Raw genomic sequence first — 25,209 nt, forward strand, 5'->3', positions numbered from 1 at the left:
AACGACACTTCGTCGTAATGTGTCACGACGTGTGATTCGGGCTCAAGGAAGAATATATTGTGCAAATGTAATGGGTCTAGAGGCACCTATAAGAGTTTTTTTTATTCCTGTATAAATTGTTATAAATTCTCTAGTAAGGTATTAATCATGGGTAGTCGCCCAGAAGTGTTTTATTGTGTTAAATTTATAAAGTGCGATATGATGGACGTGTGAATCACCATGGGGCCATGAGGCTTCTCATCCGCTATGAGACAATGGAATTCTACATAGGCATGAGTACACAAATTTAAGATTCGGAGATGTTATTGCGACTAAACGGGGTTCAGTGTAGATTAATCATGGTTACTTAACATGGTTCGCCTCACGAATCCATGATTTTTAAGATAGATGGACGAACTAATTTATATTAATGTAATAATGGGTTAGATTAATTAATTGAGTATTTGTTTGTTGTAAATAATGTAAATATGGGATATTTCTTTCAATTAATGCATGCTGTTTGTGGATATTTTGATTTAAGTTCATTTCAAGTGTTAGATTTCTTTTTGTGCTAACCCATTTATTTGATTTTCAATCACTGCGGTGATTATTTGTAGATTAGTATGAATATTTGTTACCAGACAGCCAGATTATGAAAGTGCCAGCGAGTAAATCTTGTGTTGCGTACGGAAGGTCATAATAATAATAATACTGCTTTATGTGCGTTGCGTTTTCGCAAGTTCTATCATAATAATAATAATAATAATAATAATAATAATAATAATAATAATAATATTTGTGCGTTTGCAAGTTAAAGTGTAATAATAATGCTTTGTGAGTTTGCTAGCGGAAATAATAATCAATGTGGAGATAACAGGTAGTGTTAAAGTATTTAATTCAGGCAGTAAGTTTGATTTTACGTAAATTGTTGATTTAGTGTTTTTGGACTTCATCTTAACCATTAAAATTTGTTTAAAAGTGATAGAGGCATGTGAATTAGAATGGTCACAATATGTTGAAAGCCCAGAGTGGTTTGAGCCCATATTTAGAATTGGAAGTCATGATGGACGAAAATCCGGCATGAAATAAAATTGAGCCGTACTGTTTGTAATGATGAATTAGATGAATCTCACGGCCTAAGATGATATAAAATGCCGATTCCGATATTATGAGTGGTAGAATCTATGCACCAAGGATTAATTTACGAATTAAATGTTTGAAGAGTTCCAATAAATAAAAATGTGGACTTCAAAAGAGTTGGAAGGAAAAGTTAAGCAATCGCTGGCATTGGAGGTATTTGCCCAGCCACGATGTGCCATATGTTGTGAGATGTGTCTTGGGAGGACAGGTGTCCCCATAAAATTAACGGCAGTACGAAACTGAAGGTACGGTCCCGAATACCATGTTGTCCTGACCGATATAAAGCAGATCTTGGTGGTTCATAACGGGATTTAACATATGTGGCTAAATTCTAAAGAGTGGAGATTAAAATATCAAACTTCCCATTTTAATAATAATAATAATAATAATAATAATAATAATAATAATAATAATCATCATAATAATATGAAAAGGAATAATAGGAAGAATTTATTCGATTTATTTGAGAATAATTATGGTGAGATCAATGTAAAATATTAATAAGTGATGCGATAATGATAATCTCCACTGATAGAAATAATAATAATAATAATAATAATAATAATAATAATAATAATAATGAAAAGCTGAAGAAGCAGAAGATAAATAACTTGCAATAGAAGTTTGAGAATAATAATAATTGATGAAAGGAAATTAAGATAATTTTATGGACGATGATTCATTGTTACGAATAATAATAATAATAATAATAATAATAATAATAATAATAATAATAATAATAATAATAAAAATAATATTTTATTAGGAGATTGATCATTACTTCGTGAAGATAAATTACGAGGAAGAACGACCCTTCGTTTGAAACGTCCGCAAGGGTTGGCATATAATCATTCCGGATGACAAATGATAATAATCAAATATAGGATTATAATTGAAATTAATGATAATAATAAAATAATTGATGGTAATCAAAGAATATGAAAATGATCAGATATAGGATGATAATGATATTATTTAATAATCATAGGAAGATATGATAGGGACAGTCGTCATGTGTCGAACTGGTCAGAACAAGATGTTGCGTTTCCACGTGGGAGATTGTTAGCGGTAGATGCGAAATTACCCAAGGACGGCACATATCTTCATTGTCAGAGCCTAGTTGACAAAAGTAAATATTGAGTTAAGCTTTGAGTTAATGGGCTATACCTGGCATGTTCGTGAATCTGGAAATAATAGGCTAGAGTTGTCCGTGCTATAAATTCCCGTTTAAGATACAATAACATTTCCACGGTGGGGATCCGGCTCACCCGAATGTACATACCGGAAGTGACTCATGACAGTAAATAGTTACTCTCATGCCTTCGTCTCCGAAAGAATATCTCCAGCGGTGAAACGTCCACTCATACGGATGTGGATTCGATCCTCAATAATCAATGGGGCGAATACACCAAATATTGTACACTACCAGAGTAGTGAGGTGAATCCAAGTATTATGTCATTTATTTTTCCCAATGTAATAATTGTCACCATGTGCAGTTTGCAAAATAAGTTAATAAATTGCTCCTTATTGCAATTTCAATAGGAAAGAGTTTCCATATCTTTTTATTGTAGTTAGTCCAGTATGCCCATGAAATTTAAGTTGTCACTTCCCAGTCCTATTGTGGAGTCTATAATTTATATCCATGAATGAACCATCCCCCGTTACCGTAATTTGCATGCCCCGTTCATCCCTGTGTTCATTTGGTGCGCCGATATATATTTTTATTTTTTTATTAATTTTTTTTATATTTTACGAACTGATCACCCCTGAGATTAAGGCTAGTCTGGGACCCCAGAGGTGAGCGGGTGCAGTATATCGCAGGCAATCTGTAATTCAGAAAACTCTAGCAAAAATTAACTTGACTTAGTGTGAAATTTTACAGCTGCGACTTTTTGAGTGGTCGAATAATCTCACTGGTTATTTAACTAAATTTGATTGCACCCACTCTACTATATTGAAAAGGAACATCTTGTGGAATTGTAATTGGTACTAAACATTTGGTCATGGGGACTTTTGAACGAACAAATTTTATCTCGGTGGTCATTCTTGATTGGACTACTTCACCAAAAATTAGTTTGATCATGGACCATCGCATTGTTATGGAAATATGCATGAGAATATGCTGTGGATCACGGAGGGAGGACTGTGACAGTATTATGTGAATAGGACCTCCCTGGCAAACATTTTTGGACTGCTATTATTACCACCGAAATTCCTAACAACCGGCTTCTTGCCAACAAACTCTGACTTATTCATGTAAAGTGGCATTCTCTATCACCTTCGCATCCACTTAGAGCAAATTCTACTATGGTTCCCTGGACGGGGAGGCGCTCTAGCGCCACTGCCCATCTGCGCGCGCGCTGTGAGCTGCCAGGTGAAGCTATTCTGCCAGACGTGCTGACGCACCACTTTGAACCGAGAAGCCATGAAGAGTAGATGTGTGAAAGTTTCCTACGCGATGGAATTTTACCTTCCACGGGTATTGTTATTGTGTTTCAAACTACCATTAGCTTTTCTTAATTTACTTCATCTGCACTCCTTCGTGTGAACGAGTCGTCTCGTGGTAACAACAACAACAACAACAACAATGCAGGTTTGGACATTAAAAATTTAAGTTAAGAAAAGGTGTGTACCTATGGAATACTGTTCTAATATAAGATGGCGAAAAAGGTGCGATGTGTGTGGCAAAAGTACTTCAACCATGTCAAGTGATAAAATAATAATAATATTGAATACTGAGTTGGCGTAGTGACAGCTCATGTGTTACTTTGTGATGCGTTCTACTAACCAAATTATTCCTTGGTGAGTGGCAGGTTTTCAAAATTTAATTTTACATTTAATAAACATTTTTCAGGTTTTCAAAATTTAATTTTACATTTAATAAACATTTTTCAGGCCTGATATGTAATATTTTCTTGTGAACCAAGGTGGGTGGCTTTTCCAAGGTATTGCCCTTATCACACATATGCTTAACCCTTTTTTTAATTTTGTGAGTGTTTCTGCTCGGATTCTTATGTTTTTTTGCTGTTCTGTGTATTTTGGCCCATTTTTGTCTTAGGTGCCAGGTCCTGATCTTTCTTGCTTGGGACGGACGCTTGGCATTGTTTTTTGGTTGCCCTAGCAACATGTCGATTTGATTGTTGTTAACGATTGTAAAGGATTAAACCGATGCGACTTAATTTGCTTGGTATTCGGTGGATGTTTATCATTTCTTGTGGAGTCTTTTGGTGATGTAATTCTTTTAATTCATTTTCGCCACCAAATTATCTTTGAATTTCTATTTTTCTGCGAGGTTTTAAGTTTGTCATATAGTAGTTACCAACCTTGGGACCGCTCCTTGGTAGTAAATGGGTGTTAAATACACGAATTTGCGCAGTTGAAGTGAAGTTCTCAGCATCTGATAAAACTTGTAGTTAAGTTTAATTGAGTTGAAGTTTAATTTAAGTATTTTTTTAAGGAGGTGATCAATCAAAGTTTCATTTTAATTCTTTCATTTTTTTGGTTCTCTGTGGTATTTTTAAAAAAATGTATGGAGGACAACACGTTATTCGTCTTAATTAATTTCAAACAATTTTTCAATTTTCTCAATTTAACCTATTCAGACTTCATTGTCTTTATCAATCTTGAAGCTTACTGCTCTTACGTTAAAGTTTTTGAGTATCTAATGACAGCTGGTGTTCATTACTTTGGAATGATTTAGCACTGCCATTGTTTCCTTTTCTTATTAAATTTGACTACGGCCTTAAGTTAATTTTATCGAGCTTCCTAAGGTAAGTGTTTTTCTCCTATTTGCTGGTTTCTGTGATGTGCTGTGATTGTTTGTTCTTACCTTACTGACTTTTGTCCCTTTCTTGTGTTCTCTTTAACTCCCTTCTGGGGCAAATATGATACCAACCTTCTCACCTAGTGGACTCTCCTTACGTGCGTAAGCTTAATAACCCTCTTTCGAAGAGTTATGGGGTTTGAGGACTGTGTGGGTTGACGGGTACCAATGGACCGGCATGCTTGGCCGATGTATACCTTACCACAAGGACAGGAAATTTTGTATACCCCAGGATGTAAATGTGGGGACAATTTGTCCTTGGTTTTACTCAGACTGTGAGCAATTTTAGTGGTGGTGCCAGACACGGTTTATATATTGTGTTTGCGGAGGACCTTGGCAATTCGGTCTCTGGTCTTGTGAGTGTAAGGCAAATAGGCAGTTCCCTTCACTTATTCCTACTGTGAGCTTTGCTTCGATGTTTCTCTGGGATGCAGGGCTCTATGAATCTGCAAATCGCTGTACCCGTAATCTTTGAACGGGAATTTGAGCGGGCCCATCTCCAACAGGATATTTGACAGCTCACAAATTCGTCTCGCCCTCTTGGCGAGTGTTGTGAGAATACCTTGTTTTTGTGCTGGATAGTGGTGAAAATCTGCATGAAGATAGTGATTTGTGTGGGTAGGTTTATGAAAGATGGTATGTTATAAGGAAAGTAAAGTCAATACATAATGTCCTAAGGAGCTGTCCGGTTTCTTTCTTAATAGAACATCCAAGAAAGGATGGCATCCGTCTGACTCCATCTCCATAGTGAAATTGACGGATGTTGCTGATTTAGGTGGTTAAAAAATAGATGAAGTTTCTCAGGACCTCCCGTCCATACCACAAATGCATCATCAATATACTTCCACCATATCATAGGTGTGACGGGCACCGAAGCAGCAGCCTCCTCCTCAAAATGCTCCATAAAAAAATTAGCCACAATGGGAAAAAGTGGACATTCCATAGCCACTCCGTCCATTTGTTTGTAAAAATTCCCACCCCACAAGAAATAGCTGGAAGTCATGCATTGGTAAAATATCTTAGTAATGTCCTTAGGGAACAGGTGGTCAATGATAGACATGACAGAGTCAATCGGCATTTTAGTGAACAAGGACTCCACATCGAAACTCACCAAAAGTGCATTAGGTTGAAGGGTTAAGGTTAACAGCTTGTTGACGAAATACCGAAAGTCCCTGACGTATTATTCAGTACGTCCTTTGTGTGGCTGAAGCAATTTGCTTAGGTATTTAGCCAGAGTGTACGTTGGAGAACCTATCGCACTAACAATAGGTCTCCACACCAGGCAAATGCTGGGGCTGTACCTTAATTAAGGCCACGGCCGCTTCCTTCCAACTCCTAGGCCTTTCCTATCGCATCGTCGCCATAAGACCTATCTGTGTCGGTGCGACGTAAAGCCCATAGCAAAAAAAAAACAATAGGTCCGAGGGGAACACCTTTTTTTATGGACCTTAGGTAGTACATATAATCTAGATGGCACTGCATACCTCAGGGACAGTTGTTTAGCCTCCTCTTTTTGAATTGAAGATTGTCTTAAGAGCTTCACGGTGGCATTGGACACACAAGTGGTGGGGTCACGTAAGCTCAGTATGTAAACAGCCTCTGACAATATAGTCGAGATCTTATTCTTATACTCGTCAGTGTCCATAACCACTGTCGCATTACCCTTATCAGCTGAGATAATGGTCAGTTCAGAACCATCTCTAAGTTCCTTCAAAGCTCTCCTTTCGCCTCTTGTAAAATTGGGCGCGGGTACAACAATGGACCTTATGAGTCTCACACATTTCTGTCTTAACTCCTCAGCCTCATCCATAGGTAGTTTGTGGATGGCTGCCCCAACGGAATTAATTAACTCCTCAGAGGGAATTTTAGAGGGAGCGACAGTGAAATTAAGACCCTTAACTAGAACTGATGTTTGGATCTCGTCCAATGATTTCTTGAAATGATTGACGACAGTTTTACTATCATCCAGGTTCGTGTGAGGGGCCACTTCTTTCTGAGCTAGTCGGAGGAACTTTGATTTATGTCTGAATGACACCTGTTAAATTTTCGTTCAGCCAGTATAGCAGTAATGCGATCAAAAGTAAACCACAATTCCTGTGAGAGAGCGCTGCTTGAAAGCAGGTGTAAACGAAACAACTCTCGGGAGAATGTCCAGTTCCTTATGAGTGCACTGTAATCTTTCGATCACAAGAGCCTTGCTAACACATTGATATATTCTCCTGACCTTCAGAGTATTTAACGTGTGCTTCAGCTTCACATAGTTAGGAATGATGTTATGGTCCCAGCATCTCAGAAGAAAGAACAAAGAAGAAAGAAGAATAGACTTCTTTCTCCTTAATTTGGTGAATTTTGAAGCCTTCTTAAAAGTATCCTCCCCACAGAGGTTTTTAATGTTGCCATTGATTGTGATTGTGACACTGGCTATCAATTAAGTAATACCTGGTTGCCAGCCATTAAGGATTTACGTAGGTAGTTCCCTTCCCTGCCCTTCACCATTGTTATTTTGTATCGGTGTTTTCCAAATTCGAACGTTCCTCATTGCCAGATGTTTCATTCCAGGCTTGTGTCAATGTGATACACCTGTCAGTGTCATATGTAATGTGACACTCTTAGACTGATACTGATGGTTCGGTCAGCCTCCGCTTCGAGTGCTAGAGCTGTGCCACGTCGCGGGAGCCATCTGGTGATGAATGAACTACCATTTCCACTGTGTCAATGTGATACACCTGTCAGTGTCATATGTAATGTGACACCCTTAGACTGATACTGATGGTTCGGTCAGCCTCCGCTTCGAGTGCTAGAGCTGTGCCACGTCGCGGGAGCCATCTGGTGATGAATGAACTACCATTTCCACTTCTAATATAACGTCTATATTTCAAAAGCTCATTGTTCAAGAAGCCTCTCTCATGGACAGTCGAGATGACGCAGAGCACTGTTCTCTGCGAAACGTAAAGAATTTCACCCTTTTTTCTTGACACGGCATAAGCTCAAGAGCCTATACACTATCATGTCTATAAGTACAGGTCGTGAAAGCATCAATGATAATAATGCAAGGAATGGCGAAGAAAGCATGATTGGAATTCCTCAAGGCAGTATTATTGGACCTTTATGTTTTCTTATATATATCAATGACATGAGTAAAGAAGTGGAACCAAAGATAAAGCATTATGCAGGTGATGTTATTGTGTACCGAGTACTAAATAAGTTACAAGATTGTGAGCATCTGCAAAACGACCTTGATAATGTTGTGAGATGGACAGTAGGCAATAGTATGATGATGAACGTGGTTAAAAGTCAGGTTGTGAGTTTCACAAATAAGAAATTTCCACTCAGTTTTAATTACTGCGTTGATGGGGTGAAAGTTCCTGTTGGGGATCATTGTAAGTACCTAGGTCTTAATATAAGGAAAGATCTTCATTGGAGTATTCACATAAATATGATTGTAAATAAAGGGTACAGATCTCTCTGCACATGGTTATGAGGGTATTTAGGGGTTGACATAAGGATGTAAAGGAGAGGTCATATACGTCTATGATAAGACCCCAACTAGAGTATCGTTCCAGTGTATGGGACCCTTGCCGGGATTACCTGATTCAGAAACTAGAAAATTCCAAAGAAAAGCAGCTCGATTTTGTTCTGGGTGATTTCCGACAAAAGAGTAGCATTACAAAAAATCTGCAAAGTTTGGGCTGAGAAAACTTGGGAAAAAGGAGACGATCTGCTTGACTAAGTTGTATGTTCTGAGCTGTCAGAGGAGAGGAGAGATGGCGTGGGAGGACATCAGTAGACGAATAAGTTTGAGTGGTGTCTTTAAAAGTAGGTAAGATCAAAATATGAAGATAAAGCTGGAATTCAAGAGAAAAAATTGGGGCAAATAATCGTTTATAGGAAGGGGAGATAGGGATTGGAATAACTTGCCAAGGGAGATGTTCAATACATTTCCAATTTCTTTGCAATTTTTTTAGAAAAGGCTAGGAGAAAGACAGATAGGGAATCTGACCCTGGGCGACTGTCCTAAATGCAGATTAGTAGTGATTGATTGATTGTGTTCCAGGTAGATTGATGTTGAGATCTACTACGGTTTAGATCATTCCATTTCACACTAAACAGTGTTAAGACGTCTGTCAGAAATGAACATTAAAATAAAAAGGCCTGCAAAGAAGCCACTCCTATCCAAGAAAAAAGAAATTTCATTGAGCAGAGTGGTTTTTCTCAGGTGAAAATACATTTAATGAGTTTGATAATGATGGTGGTGCAAAATTGTGGATGGAGCCTGGAGACGAGATAAGGAAAGAATGTGTAGTTGAAACTAAGAGGTTTACTGAAAGTATTATGCTCTGGGGAGAGCAATATATTGAAAAGGGGTGGGAGAAATTAAAGTTCACACGGGATCCGTCAATGGATTGGCATAATGTGAGATCCTGAAAAAATTAGTTTGGAATACATTAGGGACCATTTTAGTGGTGCAAAACTAGGCCACATTGATTTTCCGAGATGTTAATGCCATTTGTCACTAAACCAGGGTTGTCCAGCAATGTGTCTCTGATCTCAGCATTCACCAGTTGAGGTGGAGAATTTATGAGCTATTATGTCTATAAAAATCAGAAAATATAGCTGCACTAAGAAAAAGAAATAACTGAAAAAATTATTCAAGTGTGGGATCAAGAAATTAAGTCTGGTACTTGTGAAAATCTTGTCCAGTCAATGCCACAAAAAATACAAGCTTTCACAAAGGCTAAAGGTGGTCACACAGATTATTGACGCACGTCTTATTTCCTTCTCATATATTGTAAAAATTCTGGATAGTGCCATTCTACACTAAACATTTAAATTATCTTTCAATACCCTCATAAAACATGTTTTTCCTAAAATCATGTAGGTGGGGATTGTTTATTGACCAAGCTGTATATTATTTTCACCATCATTCATAATGCTTTTGTCCAAATTTTCACTTATAACTCATATTCCTTCCCTGTTTCCATTGACCACCAAACCAAGTTTCATTTCATATTGATACCTCAGGTTGCAGCGAACAGTTACTACTACCACATAAATGAGGATGTTCAATAACATATGGAGTAATATACCAACTTGTACATGACATTTTAAATAGTGCAGGTGTCTCCATTAGTTCATAACAACAAAGCTTCAAGCAAAATGATGGTGATTATTTTTTTAAGGGACCTAACAGTTAGGCCATCGGCTCCTAATGGTACGAGGTGCAATGAAATGAAACATTAATTCAAACTTAAATGTATCCACTGACTAGGATCTAAAATGAATGGTGATCAAAAAATGACAATGAATCCAAAATAATCAGTGGATCAAATTGACAATGTCTCATTTTCTGAGATGATACTTGCCCAAAATCCAGCCCCTCATAATGGTAAAGCAGAACCAGGGTGTTCCCCCTATCACATGTAATGTAGACTTATGGAGTTCCTCGCATGGTGGTATTTATTAATCAGAGGTACTAAAGACCCGGGGTATGTAACACATAACGGCAATACCCACAGGTAACACAGACCCATGATGTTGCTCACATGAGGGTACTACTGAAAGCAACACAGAACCATGGTGTTCCTCACATAGTGCTACTAATCACAGGTAACATAGACCCATATAGAGGTAATACTCATAGGTAACAGAGACCCATTCAGAACACATTCGACCACCTACTCACACTAATCTGTGCACCCACTGCCTCAATGGGATGCACACAATGCTACTAATCACAGGCAATACCTACATCCGCAATTTTCCTCACATAATGAAACTGCTCCTAGGTAACGTAGACCCATGGTGCTCCTCACACAGTGGTACTAACTGCAAGTAACGTCGATGCATGGTGCTAATCACAAGCAGTCTCATGGTTTTAAGTCCATCATCTCTTACGACAGGCAGGGGATACTTCGCCTGCATCCCCGACCCAAAAGCTGACACAATGTTCCTACTAGTGCCTAATGACACACTAACATGCCACTGCTTGAAATAGGAAATTCCTACAATACACTGCCAATAGCTGCCACACTTCATGTACTACATCAACTGTTGTATGGTACGGAGCACAGGGACTTGAAACAATGCTAGTTATAAAACAACACTCAACTGTGTACATTTGGAACTATTTGCAGAAAATTAGAATATTATTTAGGAAATGTGGCAAACCCATAAAAAAATTCCACCTTTCATAGCATCTTCAGACTTAATGCTTTAAAATGAAGTCAGTGCAAAATGTTTCTCATTTTATTCTACATAGCATAAGCAACAGTAACCGAAAATAAACTTTGAGTTCAAAGAAATTAACACAGTCAAAAGTACTCATAACAATGATAGCACATGATATGTAGTGAAGGTCTCCCAAACTACAACACCACCTGCTACATGTACCTAGACTGAGATTTTGAAAGTGCTTGATAGAAGTATGAAAATTAAGTAACACACCTGCCAATCTTATAAAAATGTGTATTTTCCCTAGGACTTTCAAATTGTATGCACTGAAATGAAGAGTCGCCCACTGAAATTCATTCGGCAGTTTTATCACTATTTCCCTTACCAGACAATGGCTGATCAAATTATATACTGAACCATACTGTTTATGATGCGATAGACTGATAATTAATGCAATTACAGTATTGCAGAACAGTACTCAATTTACAATTGGTGCGAAGCCAGACTGGAAGCTGTTGTTGGGGCGCAGTTTGCTAATACGGGCGTGGCATCATGTTTGAGTGAGAGGAAATGTGTTGGAAAGGGACAGAGGTACTTGAATTTTGTTTGGGGAAGCACCATGCCATCGTGACAAAAATTAACGCGGCAAAAAGCAAGCTTGTCATGTCGAAGAAATAGAGCCATATCTACTCTTCCACAGGGTTATTAGAGAATATAAAATCATGGTAATAATCCTCATAACTTTCCGAATGATATGACGTGTCTGGAGACACTAACTGACAATTAATTCAATAAAACAGCATTTGCGCGTGCACCGTGGGAACAAGATGAGTAGCCGCATACCAATCTCAAGTATGTTTGCCAGTGAACGCCCCGGCATGGCGTGCCTTGCTCTTCCCTATAAGAGCTGACAGATTTGGAGGGAGGCATCTCATTCTGTTCCAAGATTTGCTTATGTGATGTCGCGAGTATGTCGGTTTGATCAAGATATTGCGCCATAGACTTTGTGTTGAACAAAGACTTAACATTTATTCAGTGTGGTCGTGAATGTTACAGTTGGCCAATAATTGTGCAATGAACTCATTATAGAACAGTTTTGATTTAACTATTCTGTTTGAACATTTCGCAGTGCAGTCGGGAGTGAATAACGGTATGACCAATAATCACGCAGTGTGCACAGACATCGTCATAGAAGCTGTATGGGCAAACTTTGTGAATATGTAGATGTGGACTGTAGGTAGAGATATAGACTCGATCCGCCTGGTTAATATGCATGTGCAGTTGAACACGGGACATTCTGCCTTCAGGTAGAGTTATTTTGCACACAAGTTCGTGTGCGGTTGAGCAACAGACAGTTAACAGTTATGCTTGGCTTTGCATATTGCCAATTTCAGTTTTAATGCCCATGTAAGTGAGTAGGAGAATCCCTTGTGCAACTCGGTAGATAATTAGGTGTCTGATTGCAGTTAAGACCTGAAGTCCACCTCAAGAGCTGATAGAGCACGAGACCTTCCTACATTTACCTCAAGCAGACGACATCACCATGATGCCATTCCAGGAAGTGAAACCAGGGCTGTCAACCCTTGTTGACGTCAGCCTGATGATGGGCTAAACAGAGTAGCCATCTCTGTAATGGAGGCGCCATGAGTTGCTTTGCGTAGCACCGACACAGATAGGTCTTATGGTGATGATGGAAAAGAAAGGCCTAGGAATGGGAAGGAAGCAGCCGTGGCTTTAAGGTACAGCCCTAGCATTTGCCTGGTGTGAAAATGGGAAACCACGGAAAACCATCTTCAGGGCTGCCGACAGTGGGGTTCAAACCCACTATCTCCCAGATGCGAGCCCACAGCTGCGTGCTCCTAACCGCTCAGCCAACTCACCCGGTGGCAACCCTCTTATGAAAGTAAGATGTTGGTCAAGCCCTTCAGGTGACCGTTGTATGTAAATAAGATGCAGATTAAGCCCTTCAGGCAACCTTTTTTATGAAAGTATGATGTTGGTCAAGCATTTCAGGTGACCGTTCTATGTAAATAACATGATGATTACGCCCTTCTGGCAATTAGTTAATATTCACAGGACTGTTGCATGTGTGGGTAATATCTTTAGCTTTGTTTATGGGTAAGGAGGGAGATAGGTGTAACTTAGGTTTGTTACTATGTAAATATTTCTTTTTATTCCTTTACGCATGTTATAGTTAGCTGTATGGTCAGTGTCTTCGAACGGAAAGCTCTGCCAACTTAAGATGTTGAAAGGGAATTTATTACAAAGTGTTAGTTACCTTGAAGATAGGATTGGCACAATTTCATGTGTGTGCATGCATTTCAGAGAGATAGGATAAGCAGAGTGCATGTATTTGCAATGTTGAATCAGTAAGGATTTTCTAAACTTTCCGGCAGAGTTTTCCCACAACTGCGCACTCGATCGGAACCAGAGACTCTGGAACAAAATGTTATATTGAATGGATCAGACTCCGTAAATTATGTGAAGAACTGACACATGGAAGTGTTTTTCTTTTTAGTGAAATAAACCCGTGGTGAGGTCAGGCACATAGGCCTCAATGTGAATGAGAAAAGAATGATCCCATGTGTATTACAGAGAGGGCCAGTTAGCCAGTGAATACCTGCTTTAGAAGAGCAAAAGAATGAATGTCCCATTTTGTCGAGACAGGAACTAGGCCATGTAAATCACCTGTTCATTTTTTGTTGTTGTTGAGACAACCTTTCCCCATCCCGCTCTGCCAACGGTCCATGACACAGTATAGCACCCCAGGCGAAACCGAGATCTTTTCTTTAAGAAGACTGCATGTGAAATGTACTGCTTTCCATGTAGCTTGTTTTTAATTTTCAGGTGACCGAAGCTGTATCCTACTGCGTGTCATATTATTGTGCTTATTGTCTTGTATATATTTTGCTGTATTGTTGTGTGTGTCGTTGATTACAGAGTGAAGTAGCACCATAGCTACCTAGTTGGTTGTGGGTTCAACCCCATTCTGTGCTTAGTGAGATTCGTGCTCACATTAAACTTCTGTGTTTTTGGAAGGAAATAATTTAGCCCTGTTTTTCATGTACATGTGTAAATATATCCCGTATGTGAGGGAATTTTTAATAGTGATAATTTATAGATGTGCGTATTATTACTGCTCCAAACATTATAAATCTTTGTTATGCCAATGCGTTATATACAAAAGACCTCTTCAAACTTATCGTAATACCTCACGGCAAAAGCAATTATCATGCGGACTCCAAGAATTTGTTGTTTGATTGCCACTTCACTGCTTATAATTTAACTTGTTATACGTTGTGATTGAATAATGTAAATTTTGAGTTTCTTTTCTACTTTCATTTCTGTGTGTTTGATTATTTAAACTTGTTTATCTTACTTTGTTCCTCATTCACTCACACGACGATATTTTCTGCTGATTAGATCTTTAAGATCCTCTTAGTTATGGTTATTAAAGCCACCGGACCGTGCACGCGCTCTTCGACTACTAGCCAGGTGCAGTAAGAACAGGAAAGATAGGTAAGTTGTATAACCCCGTACCCACTCAACTTATCTAATTAATTAAGTACCAATAGGGTATAATACATTACCTCAAATGTGTTTCCTTGTGTAGACTCTGGCTCTGTTAACTCCAACTTGGTCTCTTGTTTCAGAGGTACCATTTCTGACACAAGTTGAAAATTTTCCTGTGGATAATAATATATATTAGGCATGCTCTTTGCACACATACCACAATCTAGTCACCAAGAGAAGAGTATAATAATTAATTACCTGCCAGTATTTGACTTAAATTCAAAATTTCACTAATGCTTAGGAAAAATAGCAATGTGTAATGCAGTTCAGGAGAAGAAAAGTGTACTGTTTGTATGACCAGGAATATTTTTTATTCCGAAGCTATAACCATATTTGCTCGCATGAAACTCATCACCACGCATATCTTGCAACCTATTTTTAATATTTGAAATTGCAGGAAAAAGTCCCCGCACATAACTTGCATTAATTTCTGATGTTGTCATAAAGACATATGGTACATATACGAAATAAAGTTTGGGTATTCCATGGACATGCCTACATTAAGTATCGGGACTGTACCAATTGCTGTTACGGTACTTTGTACATGACAGTACAAGAAGAGGCTGCATTTCCTTTCTACCTGCAGAACGGATGAGGCTAGCTGTTAAAAAATACATAACTCGCAAAACCCCGCCCCAAGGCCGCATTCCTAGCTAGTCAGTCACACTCAGGCATCCCTCCCACTCTTCCATATTTGTCAATACGCTTATCGCTACCTGCCCGGCAGAGCTGATCCTACGAAATCGGAGTGTTTCCCTGTCCAGGCAGTCAAGTGATCATGGTATTAGGTACCGTATTGTTGACAAGTGCCAGTGTTCTGTCTTCATGTTTCAGTTCAGTTTCCCTGTGTATGTCGAACTTTAAGTTATGTAGAAACGTGGGAGTTATACAGCTGAAGTACATGGTAACAGAACTGCCAGTCGAGAATTCAGTGTGACAGAAAGCTGTGCTAGAAACCACCAAATAAACAGGTAAGGCATTCAAAAGGCCAAAAATCGGCGAGTTTCCTGAGTTGTGAAATTACAGCTTTAGTATCTTGCACAAGATGCTATATTTCAAAGCAATTAAAGGTGGAATCAGCTGTTTGGATCTGAAAGTGAGCCGGGTTGGTTCCGTAGATTCGTGACACGAAAGGCATTGTGTCTGCGAAGGAGAACATTTCTCTGCCAGAGAACGTCAAGCGATTTCAGCGATAAAATCATAGATTTTCATCACCATGTGATAGCAATGCTGACCTCTTATCTCAAATTGGCAATGCAGATCAAACCCTGATAAACTTCGACATGCCATTCCACACCACCATCAACAAGAAGCGAGAATCTAACATGGTTGTACTTACAACTGAGTGTGAAAAACAGCGATGCACCGTCAAGGTAGCAATAACCGCAGACGGAAGAAAATTGCCACCGTATGTTATTTTCAAAATAAAAACAGTGCCTAATGCAAAGTTTCCCAAATGCATTCTTGTATGGGTTCAAAAGGAAGGACAGATGGATACAGCTCTTGTCCAGGACTGGGTCCGTATGGAGTGGGGAGCACGGCCAAGGGCACCGCTTCAACACCCAGCAATGCTAGTGTGGGACAATTTCCGCAGACAATTGGTGGAAGACACGAAGAAACGTCTTCAGGAAATGAAAACTGATCTTGTTGTAATTCCTGGTTGCCTCGCACATTGTCTACAGCCCTTGGATGTTTTCATAAAGAAGTCCTTCAAAGACAACATACATAAATTGTATGCAGAATGGATGGCAGGAGGGGAGCATGAGCTGATGCCAACAGGCAAAATAAAGAGTCAGTCAGTTGAACTCGTGTCTTATTGGGTTATGCCAGCATGGGATATGGTGTTGACAGACGTTATTGTGAAGAGTTTCTTGAATATGGACATCGCATTTGCATAAGACTGTAACCGTACGCATGTACGATCCCCGAGTTTTTAGGTTAGACAATTTTCGTATATAGTTTGTAATGTTAAAATCATGTAATTTTGTTTATTTACAATGTAAAAACGTAATATTTTAAGAAGAATGTATAGTTAGGGTATATTGCATACGTTCATCATTATATTTTGTATAAATTTCCGTTTGGGTAAGAGTCTGTAAATATGGCCTAGCCGTAAGGATTGTGCAACCGGGAAAACAGCGACTATATCGGGAAGGACGGTTGAGGTCAGTTGTGTGTGTTGCAATTAAGTGGCTTGAAATCACGGGGTACGGCAGGTTGTATCGGTTGAAGAATTGGAGTAGATCAATGTGGACATACATGAGTGGACGGTCTATGTCACATCATATACTCGATAGCCAATGAGAGGGCTTTGTTTTGAGCGAGGTTTGGGTTGACAGAGTGACGCGGCAAGAAGTGCCGGTGTGAGCGTTGCTACCAGTGAACTTTTCAGGACGCTATAACCACGTGTAGCAAGCATATATAAGTGTGTGCGCGTGTGTGGCGAGTTATTCTGATTCTCATTCTGTTTCTGACTCTGATGCTGATAATGTGTGTTTCTCATTTGTACTGGTCTGCGGGAGCTACGTATTTGTGCAGTTTGCTATACGATCTGCTATTGTTCGTGAGTATCTGTTACGGAGTGAACATGGTATAATCACGACGACTTACCGACTTTGCAGTGGACTTTCTGAAAAAGAAAGTGTTTGTTTGTAACTTGTCAGCCGAGTATGCAGCTTCAGTTGATGGAGAATTTTGCTGTTTGCTTGCCTCCGGATATGTAAAGCTTTCTGTCCAGCCGGCAATTGGAAAGGATTCAAGACGTCGACGAAGAAGTGTAAATAAGGTTAGGGATGCTGTTAGTAAAGAAGGTTGCATCCATATGTAGAGAAATAGTCGTCGTACTTTTCTCTACCAGATTAGGATTCACGGTAACAGTGGAGTGCAGTGGGGCTCTTACCTGGAGGTATGTTAAAAGTATAATGATGTTCTATTTTTTATTGGTGATTTTAATGATTTGTAATTTGCCTTTGTAGACGGCAAACGAGTAAATCTCGTGAAGAGATGATTTTGTTGGGTAGTATTGTGTATATTAGCTCTATGTAAACGGCCAGCACTAAGTGGGTTGCATTAGTGTTGATTTTGTTGGTGTTTGTCACATATTAGTTCTTATTCGATGTTCTATTTTTTATTGGTGATTTTAATGATTTGCAATTTGCCTTTGTAGACGGCAAACGAGTAAATCTCATGAAGAGATGATTTTGTTGGGTAGTATTAGTTCTTATTCTGGGAGTAAAGTCAGAGAATCAAACTTAAAGTGAGTCTTTTGTCAGTGGAGTAAGGCTGAACCTGGCATGTTACCCAAATTTAATTTCAGGGGTTATATGGCAACAGATAAGGTTATAAAGTAAGTCTGGAGCCTCGTCAGCCTGATGACCGTCGCCTTGGGAGAGGGAGTGGCTCGTTGCTCTACATAATTAAATATTCCTGCAATTGTTTTGCAGGTGGCGTCCATTATCCTTGTTATTTATACTTAGTTGAGTCAACGTTTATCTGTTCAGTATTTCAATAGCTTGCAGTAGTTACAAGACGGAAGTCAGGATGATGCAGCACGGGATGGTAAACAGAAAGATGAATATGAGAATAGCTCGGAGCATGAAGGCAGTGAAAATGAATAGGGTAAATACGCCAGTTGTCTTGTATCAATAACCTAATGCAAATTGTACGGGTTTTTTCTGGGAATACGATTTTTTTTCACAAAAATCCCACACATATCATGCACCAAAAATGTTCACACTTATCCTTTGTTAAAAAATGCAAGTTATTTGCGAGCATACCGGTATATGGTATATCATTCACAAATCCCTTTAAAATATCAGTTTGGCATAATGAAAATGTACAGAAATACTGATAATTATTCTACTGATCCTAAAAAAGAGTAACTCGTAAGCATTCAATGCACCAAACATTACTTTCACTGGCAAGTACAGCTCAACATGAAATATGTTTCTTCCGTCTCACCTGTTGTATGTTACGTCCATGGATAAAAGACTGGTTGGATCCTCAACAGATCTAAAATCAACTGTCATAGAACACCCAGGTGACACCAATGAGGAGTGATTTTGTTTTCTAGCCAGGCAGTGCAGCCAAAAGCACTGAAATGTATTTTTATGTTTGTTTTACATCACATCAACACGGACGTGCCATATTGATAGCAAAACCTCGTATCTCCACTTTTTCACAATTTTAGAGTTTTACACCGTTTTATTCCTCGTATCTAATACTGTCAACGTGCAACATCTCAGAAACTGCAAAATATTTCATGAGCCCAAAAAATCAATATTTCATAACATCGTATTAGAAGCATTACTTAACCCTTACCCCTCGAATTAAAGTTCTCTGTGTTGCATCTACTACTCGTATTTTAAGTGTACATTTTTATCTTATATGACCTGTATTAATCTTTCACGATTTTGGAGATCGCACTTGGTTTTAAATGATGTAGTTAGGCTATACACGTTTACAGCAAGCTATACTGGAGCAAATAAAAGTAATATGTGGAATTTAAGACGAATTATTTTGCATTATTATTATTATTATTATTATTATTATTATTACTGTTATCGCATACCAATTGGTTTTGTTAATAATTTAGTGTACAAATTATCACTAAAAAGCAATTGAAAAACTCTATTCAGTCTCTGTTTTCATACCTCGCGGTAGTTTGTAGGCTGAAACCACTGTTAACGGCAATTTCTTGAAATCTGAATCTGTTGATTTATAATTGTGCCAGCCGTCAGCATCAGGTACATGTTGGGTTACGGTAAACAAACCGACCATCATCAGTTCACTTTTAGGCATCGTGAAATGCTATTAGATATATTCATTAGGAGCAGAGGTGCGAAAATACTGAGGTTTCGTGTGTTGCCTGACATATACAACATATATATGACTAGAAGAGCACATGCCAGCCATGTTTGTTTACTATTGTTCGAGATTTCATGTGCGTGATTTGACAGCTGACGGCTACACTGCCATCTAAATGATGGATTTTTGACTGACTGTCGAATAGTATCTGGATTCTACAAAGTTCCACGCGGAACCAAAAGATGGCAGTACTGTATTTCATCGTGTAGTTTGTCGGATATGAGACGGCAGACGAGCGGTGGGCGATAAAATGCCATGTCGGGTCTCTCCCGCCATGAGACCGGAACGGGAATATCGTAATGTCGAGCCTCACCCAACAGACGAGTTGTAATGGTTAAATGCCTAAGGAAAAACCGTGTATCCCAAGGGCCAATGTCATACAGGAGTTTTTAAGCACATGCAATCAACGTGCAAAACTTTGTAAACTATCAGTTCTGGTAATACAAAGTTTTGGAATATGACCCTTAACTTCCTACCTACTTGCTACATGCTTAGAAACAGAAGAGAGTAAACTGATTGTTTAACAATGGTATCGTATTGTTTCATAAACACAGTCTGCAGTCTTTTGTTTTGGCTGAGTGTTTCCCTCCAATTTTTGCTCTCCATAAACACATCTCAACAATTCTCATAACTCGAAATGAAATGCTATTGGCTTTACGTCGCACCGACACAGATATGTCTTATGGTGACGATGGGACAGGAAAGGGCTAGGACTGGGAAGGAAGCTGCCATGGCCTTAATTAAGATACAGCTCCAGCATTTCTCATAATTGTGTCGATGTCATTATAAAAGCATCATGTTTTGTGAAGAGTCCAAACAACAAGTCTTTACCAGTATGGGATCTTTGTTAATACATTTACGCTCCATGTGTGTTGAAATAGACCCCAATGTCCGTGGTGTTGCGTCCAGTTGTGAAAATCAAAAAGAGAACTGCATCACCCGAAATCCTGCAGAACTTGAAATAAATGGCAAGGTATTTATCATAGGTTTTATTATTATCATCAATATTATCATAAATATTAGAACTTGCAGCAGCAGTAGTAGTAGTAGTAGTAGTAGTATGAAAGCAGATGCAGAATATGGTAAAGTAGTGATGTTAATTTTTTTGTAGATTGAAGATGATAATCCTACTCTCCACATGGAAGATAGTATTATTTCACTCAGTGAGATCCCTCTCATTACTGAAGAGGACTCGCTGTCCATGGATGATGTTTTCAAAAGTGAGTTAAATATGGAAGATGCTGAGACACTAGTGCTTTGAGCAGAAGGAGGTGGAACTATAGATCAACAAGAAGAGATTCTAACAGAAAAAATCTGTATATTATAGAAATTTCAGGATTACATACTATGAGAAACTGTTTCACATTAATATTGACACCAAGGTGTTACACTCCTTCGTCTTCTCCCTCCTAACGTTTTTGGACCTGAGCTAACCCTCGTGGAAATTGGTATCTTACAACCTTAATTTTATTGTACTCGCCTTGCCGCCTTTCCCTACTACTTCTAGTTTTATTATTAACTACTACTCCGAGCTGGCGCTTTAGTTTCTGTGACAATCTGATCTAAGAAGGGCTCCTTGTACGTACTGACATCTGTGCAGAGAGCTTGAACTACGATGCTCCGCTCCTTGACCAATGAGAGCTCGTCTCGGAGAGAACGTTGCCTTGTTGAGCCTTGGCCAAGGCGAGAGAGTCATTCTTGTGCTTGCAACTAGTTGAAGATGGACGCACGTTGCATGTGTCTCGCTCCAGGTGAAGATTTCACCTGGAGCAATGGACTACGGCTGAAGGAACTGTGAGAGGGCTCCTTCTCTCACGCCCTCAGTTCATTTTTCGGTGTTATTGATCTTGGGAGCATCACCAGACTGTATGTTATAAATATTTTATTACTTTTCAATCACTTATGGGAATATTAAAATGGCGACTTTGCATCGTTTCAAGTATGGTTTTAATTCTACGATAATGTGCAAAACATCTTCATTCGATTTGGATCTAACTTGAAAACTGAACTGAATATATTGATTTTGGACTCCTACTCTCGGCTCAATCTTTTTTTTTTAAAAAAAAGGAAATTGTATTTTAAGGATTACTCAGGTTCCCTTTAGTGTGATGGTTTTAAGCGTGTGATGAAAGTTTTGAAGTTGCTTTGTGCTTCTTCTAATTTACCTTCTGTTCTATTGCGACCTGTGAGTTGAGTCTCCGTGATTATTCTATCTGGAATCTTGGTTATCCCTGACCTTGGCTAGAACTCCATGGTTAAAGTCCTTGCTTTAAGTCAAATATTATAAATTAATATTTTAAATAAAATTATCCAATTTTATCTAGTTTAATGGGGCCTCCATCCATTAATTTAGATCATAGTTAATTTATGTTTTGCAGTGGTCGACCACAATATTGTGTTTAAACTTTTCCTTAGTATGTCATTTAAATTTGAGTTTTTCTTTTACATTTTCTCGTGTTGACGCTTCCCTGATAACCTTTCAAATATTTTTACTAAATAAAACTTATTACTTTCCCTTTTGAAGAAGTATACGTTGTTTTTCTTTTGAATAATTGGTGATTGACACCAGGTTTCGCCTTTTCGTTCCACGGTTCCTAAATGTGATTCTTCTCATCCTATTAAGGTAAGTCTTTGCTCCTTGCTTGTGTTGTTCGTGAGTGTGTTTTGCCTTTTACGCTTCCTGTTGTTAATCTCCTTATGACCTTGTTCTTGTGTTTCTCCTTGGCTGTTTTAAATGTGTTTGCTGCCTGTTACCGTAGTATCTTGGGTTTGACTACGTAACGGGACAATATGAACAATGATTAGGTATTCTAATAACATACAAAAAGGAACAATGTTTTAGAAATCAGTAGTTGGTTCAGTAGGTCAGAAAGTGTCTAAAAACTGAAGAAATATTTTTTAAAGGAACACTTTGTACACTTCAAGGCCATTCACATATATTTTAGCTGTAAATTTTTTTTGACATACAAGATTGTGTTTTATGACGTGTCTAACATCCCACAAAGATTAATCGGTCTTTGTATTTTAATCACATAGATTTTAATGTATATACATAATTGTAAAACTTCACAACATAGGATAGCATGCTCTGTATATGTTTTTATACTGTACTAATATATCACGTAATTACCTAAAATACCTTGCAATTTTCCATTGGCTGATGATGGCACAGGAGGTGCCGAAACCGGTACCATAATGATAATAATAAATATGTGATATTTTAATTAAGCCACAATGTTAATGGATTGAACAGGTGGAAACCTTTTATCCTCAATCAACATTTTAAATTTCGATTCAATACGGACCAAACTTAAATTCTTAACATTAAATAACATTAAAAGGAAGATGGTGTTATTTCACTCAATGATATCCCTCTGATTACTGAAAAGGATACGCTGTCCACAGATGTTGCTATGGAAAATGATGTTAATAGTGAAATTGCTGAGACACTATTGCTTTTGAAAGATGAACTCTGGATGAAGGGGGACAGATGCATAACAATAGTAAGAAGAAAAGTTCTGAGAGTTTTTGTAGAGTAAGAGAAATACAACACTAAGGATGGAAGTTAAGCCATACATAGGCTACAGAAAAAACATAAAATAAGTTTCTACTCTGTGCAGAATGAGCAGAAAGAAGAATTGGACCAACATATTCCTCTGAAAAATGTGCAAAAACCAAAGTTTGTCACTGCAATATTTTCAGTGAAGAAGAAAGAAATAATATATTTCACACTTTTTGGGATTCAATGAGAAGAACCTACATGCTACTTTGTGTCACAACCCTCAGATAGTTTATAAATAAAAAGTCAGAAAAAATTCAGGTATGCAAAGTAATGTTACTAAATACTTCAGGTGTGAAGGAGTGGAGTGTTAGAGCTTGGGTATGATCGAGTATGAATGCATGAGGACAGAATACCCAACAAAAAGTAGAGTCACTAGAAATGGTAAAGACAGCAAAGCTTATTTCACACTTTCCCATAAATTTGCCTGCAGAATCCCAGCATCTGTGGGTAGAGCCTGAGGATGGGTCACATTCTAGGGAAAGACTTTTTGTAGACCAGGCTCAAAGCAAGGATGTGATACAGTGCTCAGGGACAAACTGTGGGGATGAGACCACTCTCTCCTCCCTGACCATCAGCGGTGAGCCAAACATGTTGGAGAGTACATCTGCTGTTTCAGTGCCTTGTTTGCTTGGATTCATTAAATCTGGTCAACACCGTGGATGCAGGCCATGGGCTGTGGTGAAAAGCTACTATTTTTATATATGCAAATTTACTAACAAATGTAAATTAAAGTACAAAATTCTAGAAGATGTCAGACACAGTACCTTCAATATAAAAGTGAATGAATAGAAACAAAATTAAGGAGAAGAGGGAGAAAGTGATTCACAAAAGGGAGAAGGAAACGTTGAAAGAGAAAAGGAAAGAGGAGTTTTAATGAGACGAAGAGTGCCACTGTACCAGAGCCTACAAGGACGGGGCAGATTTGTGATTATCATCTTGGAAATTATGTATTCTAGGACCTTTATGTCCCGTAGAGACTGACGGAGACCTGTTCTTCATGTTAGAGAAATAGAATGAGCTGATCACTACAACACTGTCCTACGCAAATTCAACATATACTTGTATTGAGTTAGGTGATGTTTTAGAATTTTAGCTGTTTTATTTCTCATTCTACCGGCAAATCAGCCATTTCCTTAACATTCTTGCTTTATATCCTAGCAGATACACTGGTTAACCCAAGGAAATTCAAAATATTAAATGAAATAAGTTTCAAATGATAGACACGTATTGAGCTGTAATTAAAATACAGTTGAACTAATATAATTTTAGGGTCCACCTTTCCAATACAAAATGTAAAGAGCTCAAATTACATAAATGATTAGGGACTAGTTTCGACCTAGTATTAGGTCATCATCAGCCTAAAGCAAAATTAAAACACAAATACCAAAGAAATTAAACAATGTAAAAACACATAAGGTCTCATAAAAGTGCATACCACGTGAGATATTGAGAAAAGAATTATAGAGACGTGCAGCACTATGTTAAAAATAACTCTATGAAAGAGATCCATAAAAAGTCCAGTGCACATTAAAAAGATGTTAAGGATAGGAATCCTTGAGTTGCTGGTTAAGGAGATTAGTATATGCTGGCTCCTTTAAGATGCTGGTATCGAACTGAAGAACTACTGAGCTGAAGTCACGTCATTCATTTACGATTAAAGTCCAGTGTGCTGTACAGCTTTAAAAAGTTGTTAGGGATGGAAATATTTCAGTTGTAGGTCAAGGAATTCAACATATGCCGGCTTTCTAAATATGCTGTTGTATATTCGAAGAACAATTGAGATGAAGTAACGTTGTTTTTTTAAGATATTCATAGACGTAAAACAAATGGATGCCAGAAAGGCTCTTCTGTTTTTTGGAACTTGAAGGAAGGTGATTGTTGCATGTGGAGGCTTAAGAATCCAGAGATGTGCTACACATGTTAATAAAAAAAGATCCATAAACAAGTCCAGTGTGCACTGGACATCTTTTAATGCACACTGAACTTTTTATGAATCTCTTTCATAGAGTTATTTTTAACATAGTGCTGCACGTCTCTATAATTCTTTTCTCAATATCTCACATGGTATGTACTTTTATGAGACATTATGTGTCT

General features: G+C 38.3%; 1 protein-coding gene across 1 annotated transcript in view; it reads right to left on the minus strand.

Moving 5' to 3' along the window:
* The window catches only part of LOC136866898 (uncharacterized), a 120,332-nt gene that overhangs the window by 77,330 nt on the left and 17,793 nt on the right, over window positions 1–25,209 (minus strand). The window contains exon 3 of the mRNA XM_068226891.1: window positions 14,705–14,800. Within this exon, the coding sequence (XP_068082992.1) occupies window positions 14,705–14,800 (96 nt within the window). The remainder of the gene's footprint in view (window positions 1–14,704; window positions 14,801–25,209) is intronic.

Source organism: Anabrus simplex, chromosome 3 (assembly GCF_040414725.1).
Source record: "Anabrus simplex isolate iqAnaSimp1 chromosome 3, ASM4041472v1, whole genome shotgun sequence".
Classification (NCBI taxonomy): Eukaryota; Metazoa; Arthropoda; class Insecta; order Orthoptera; family Tettigoniidae; genus Anabrus; species Anabrus simplex.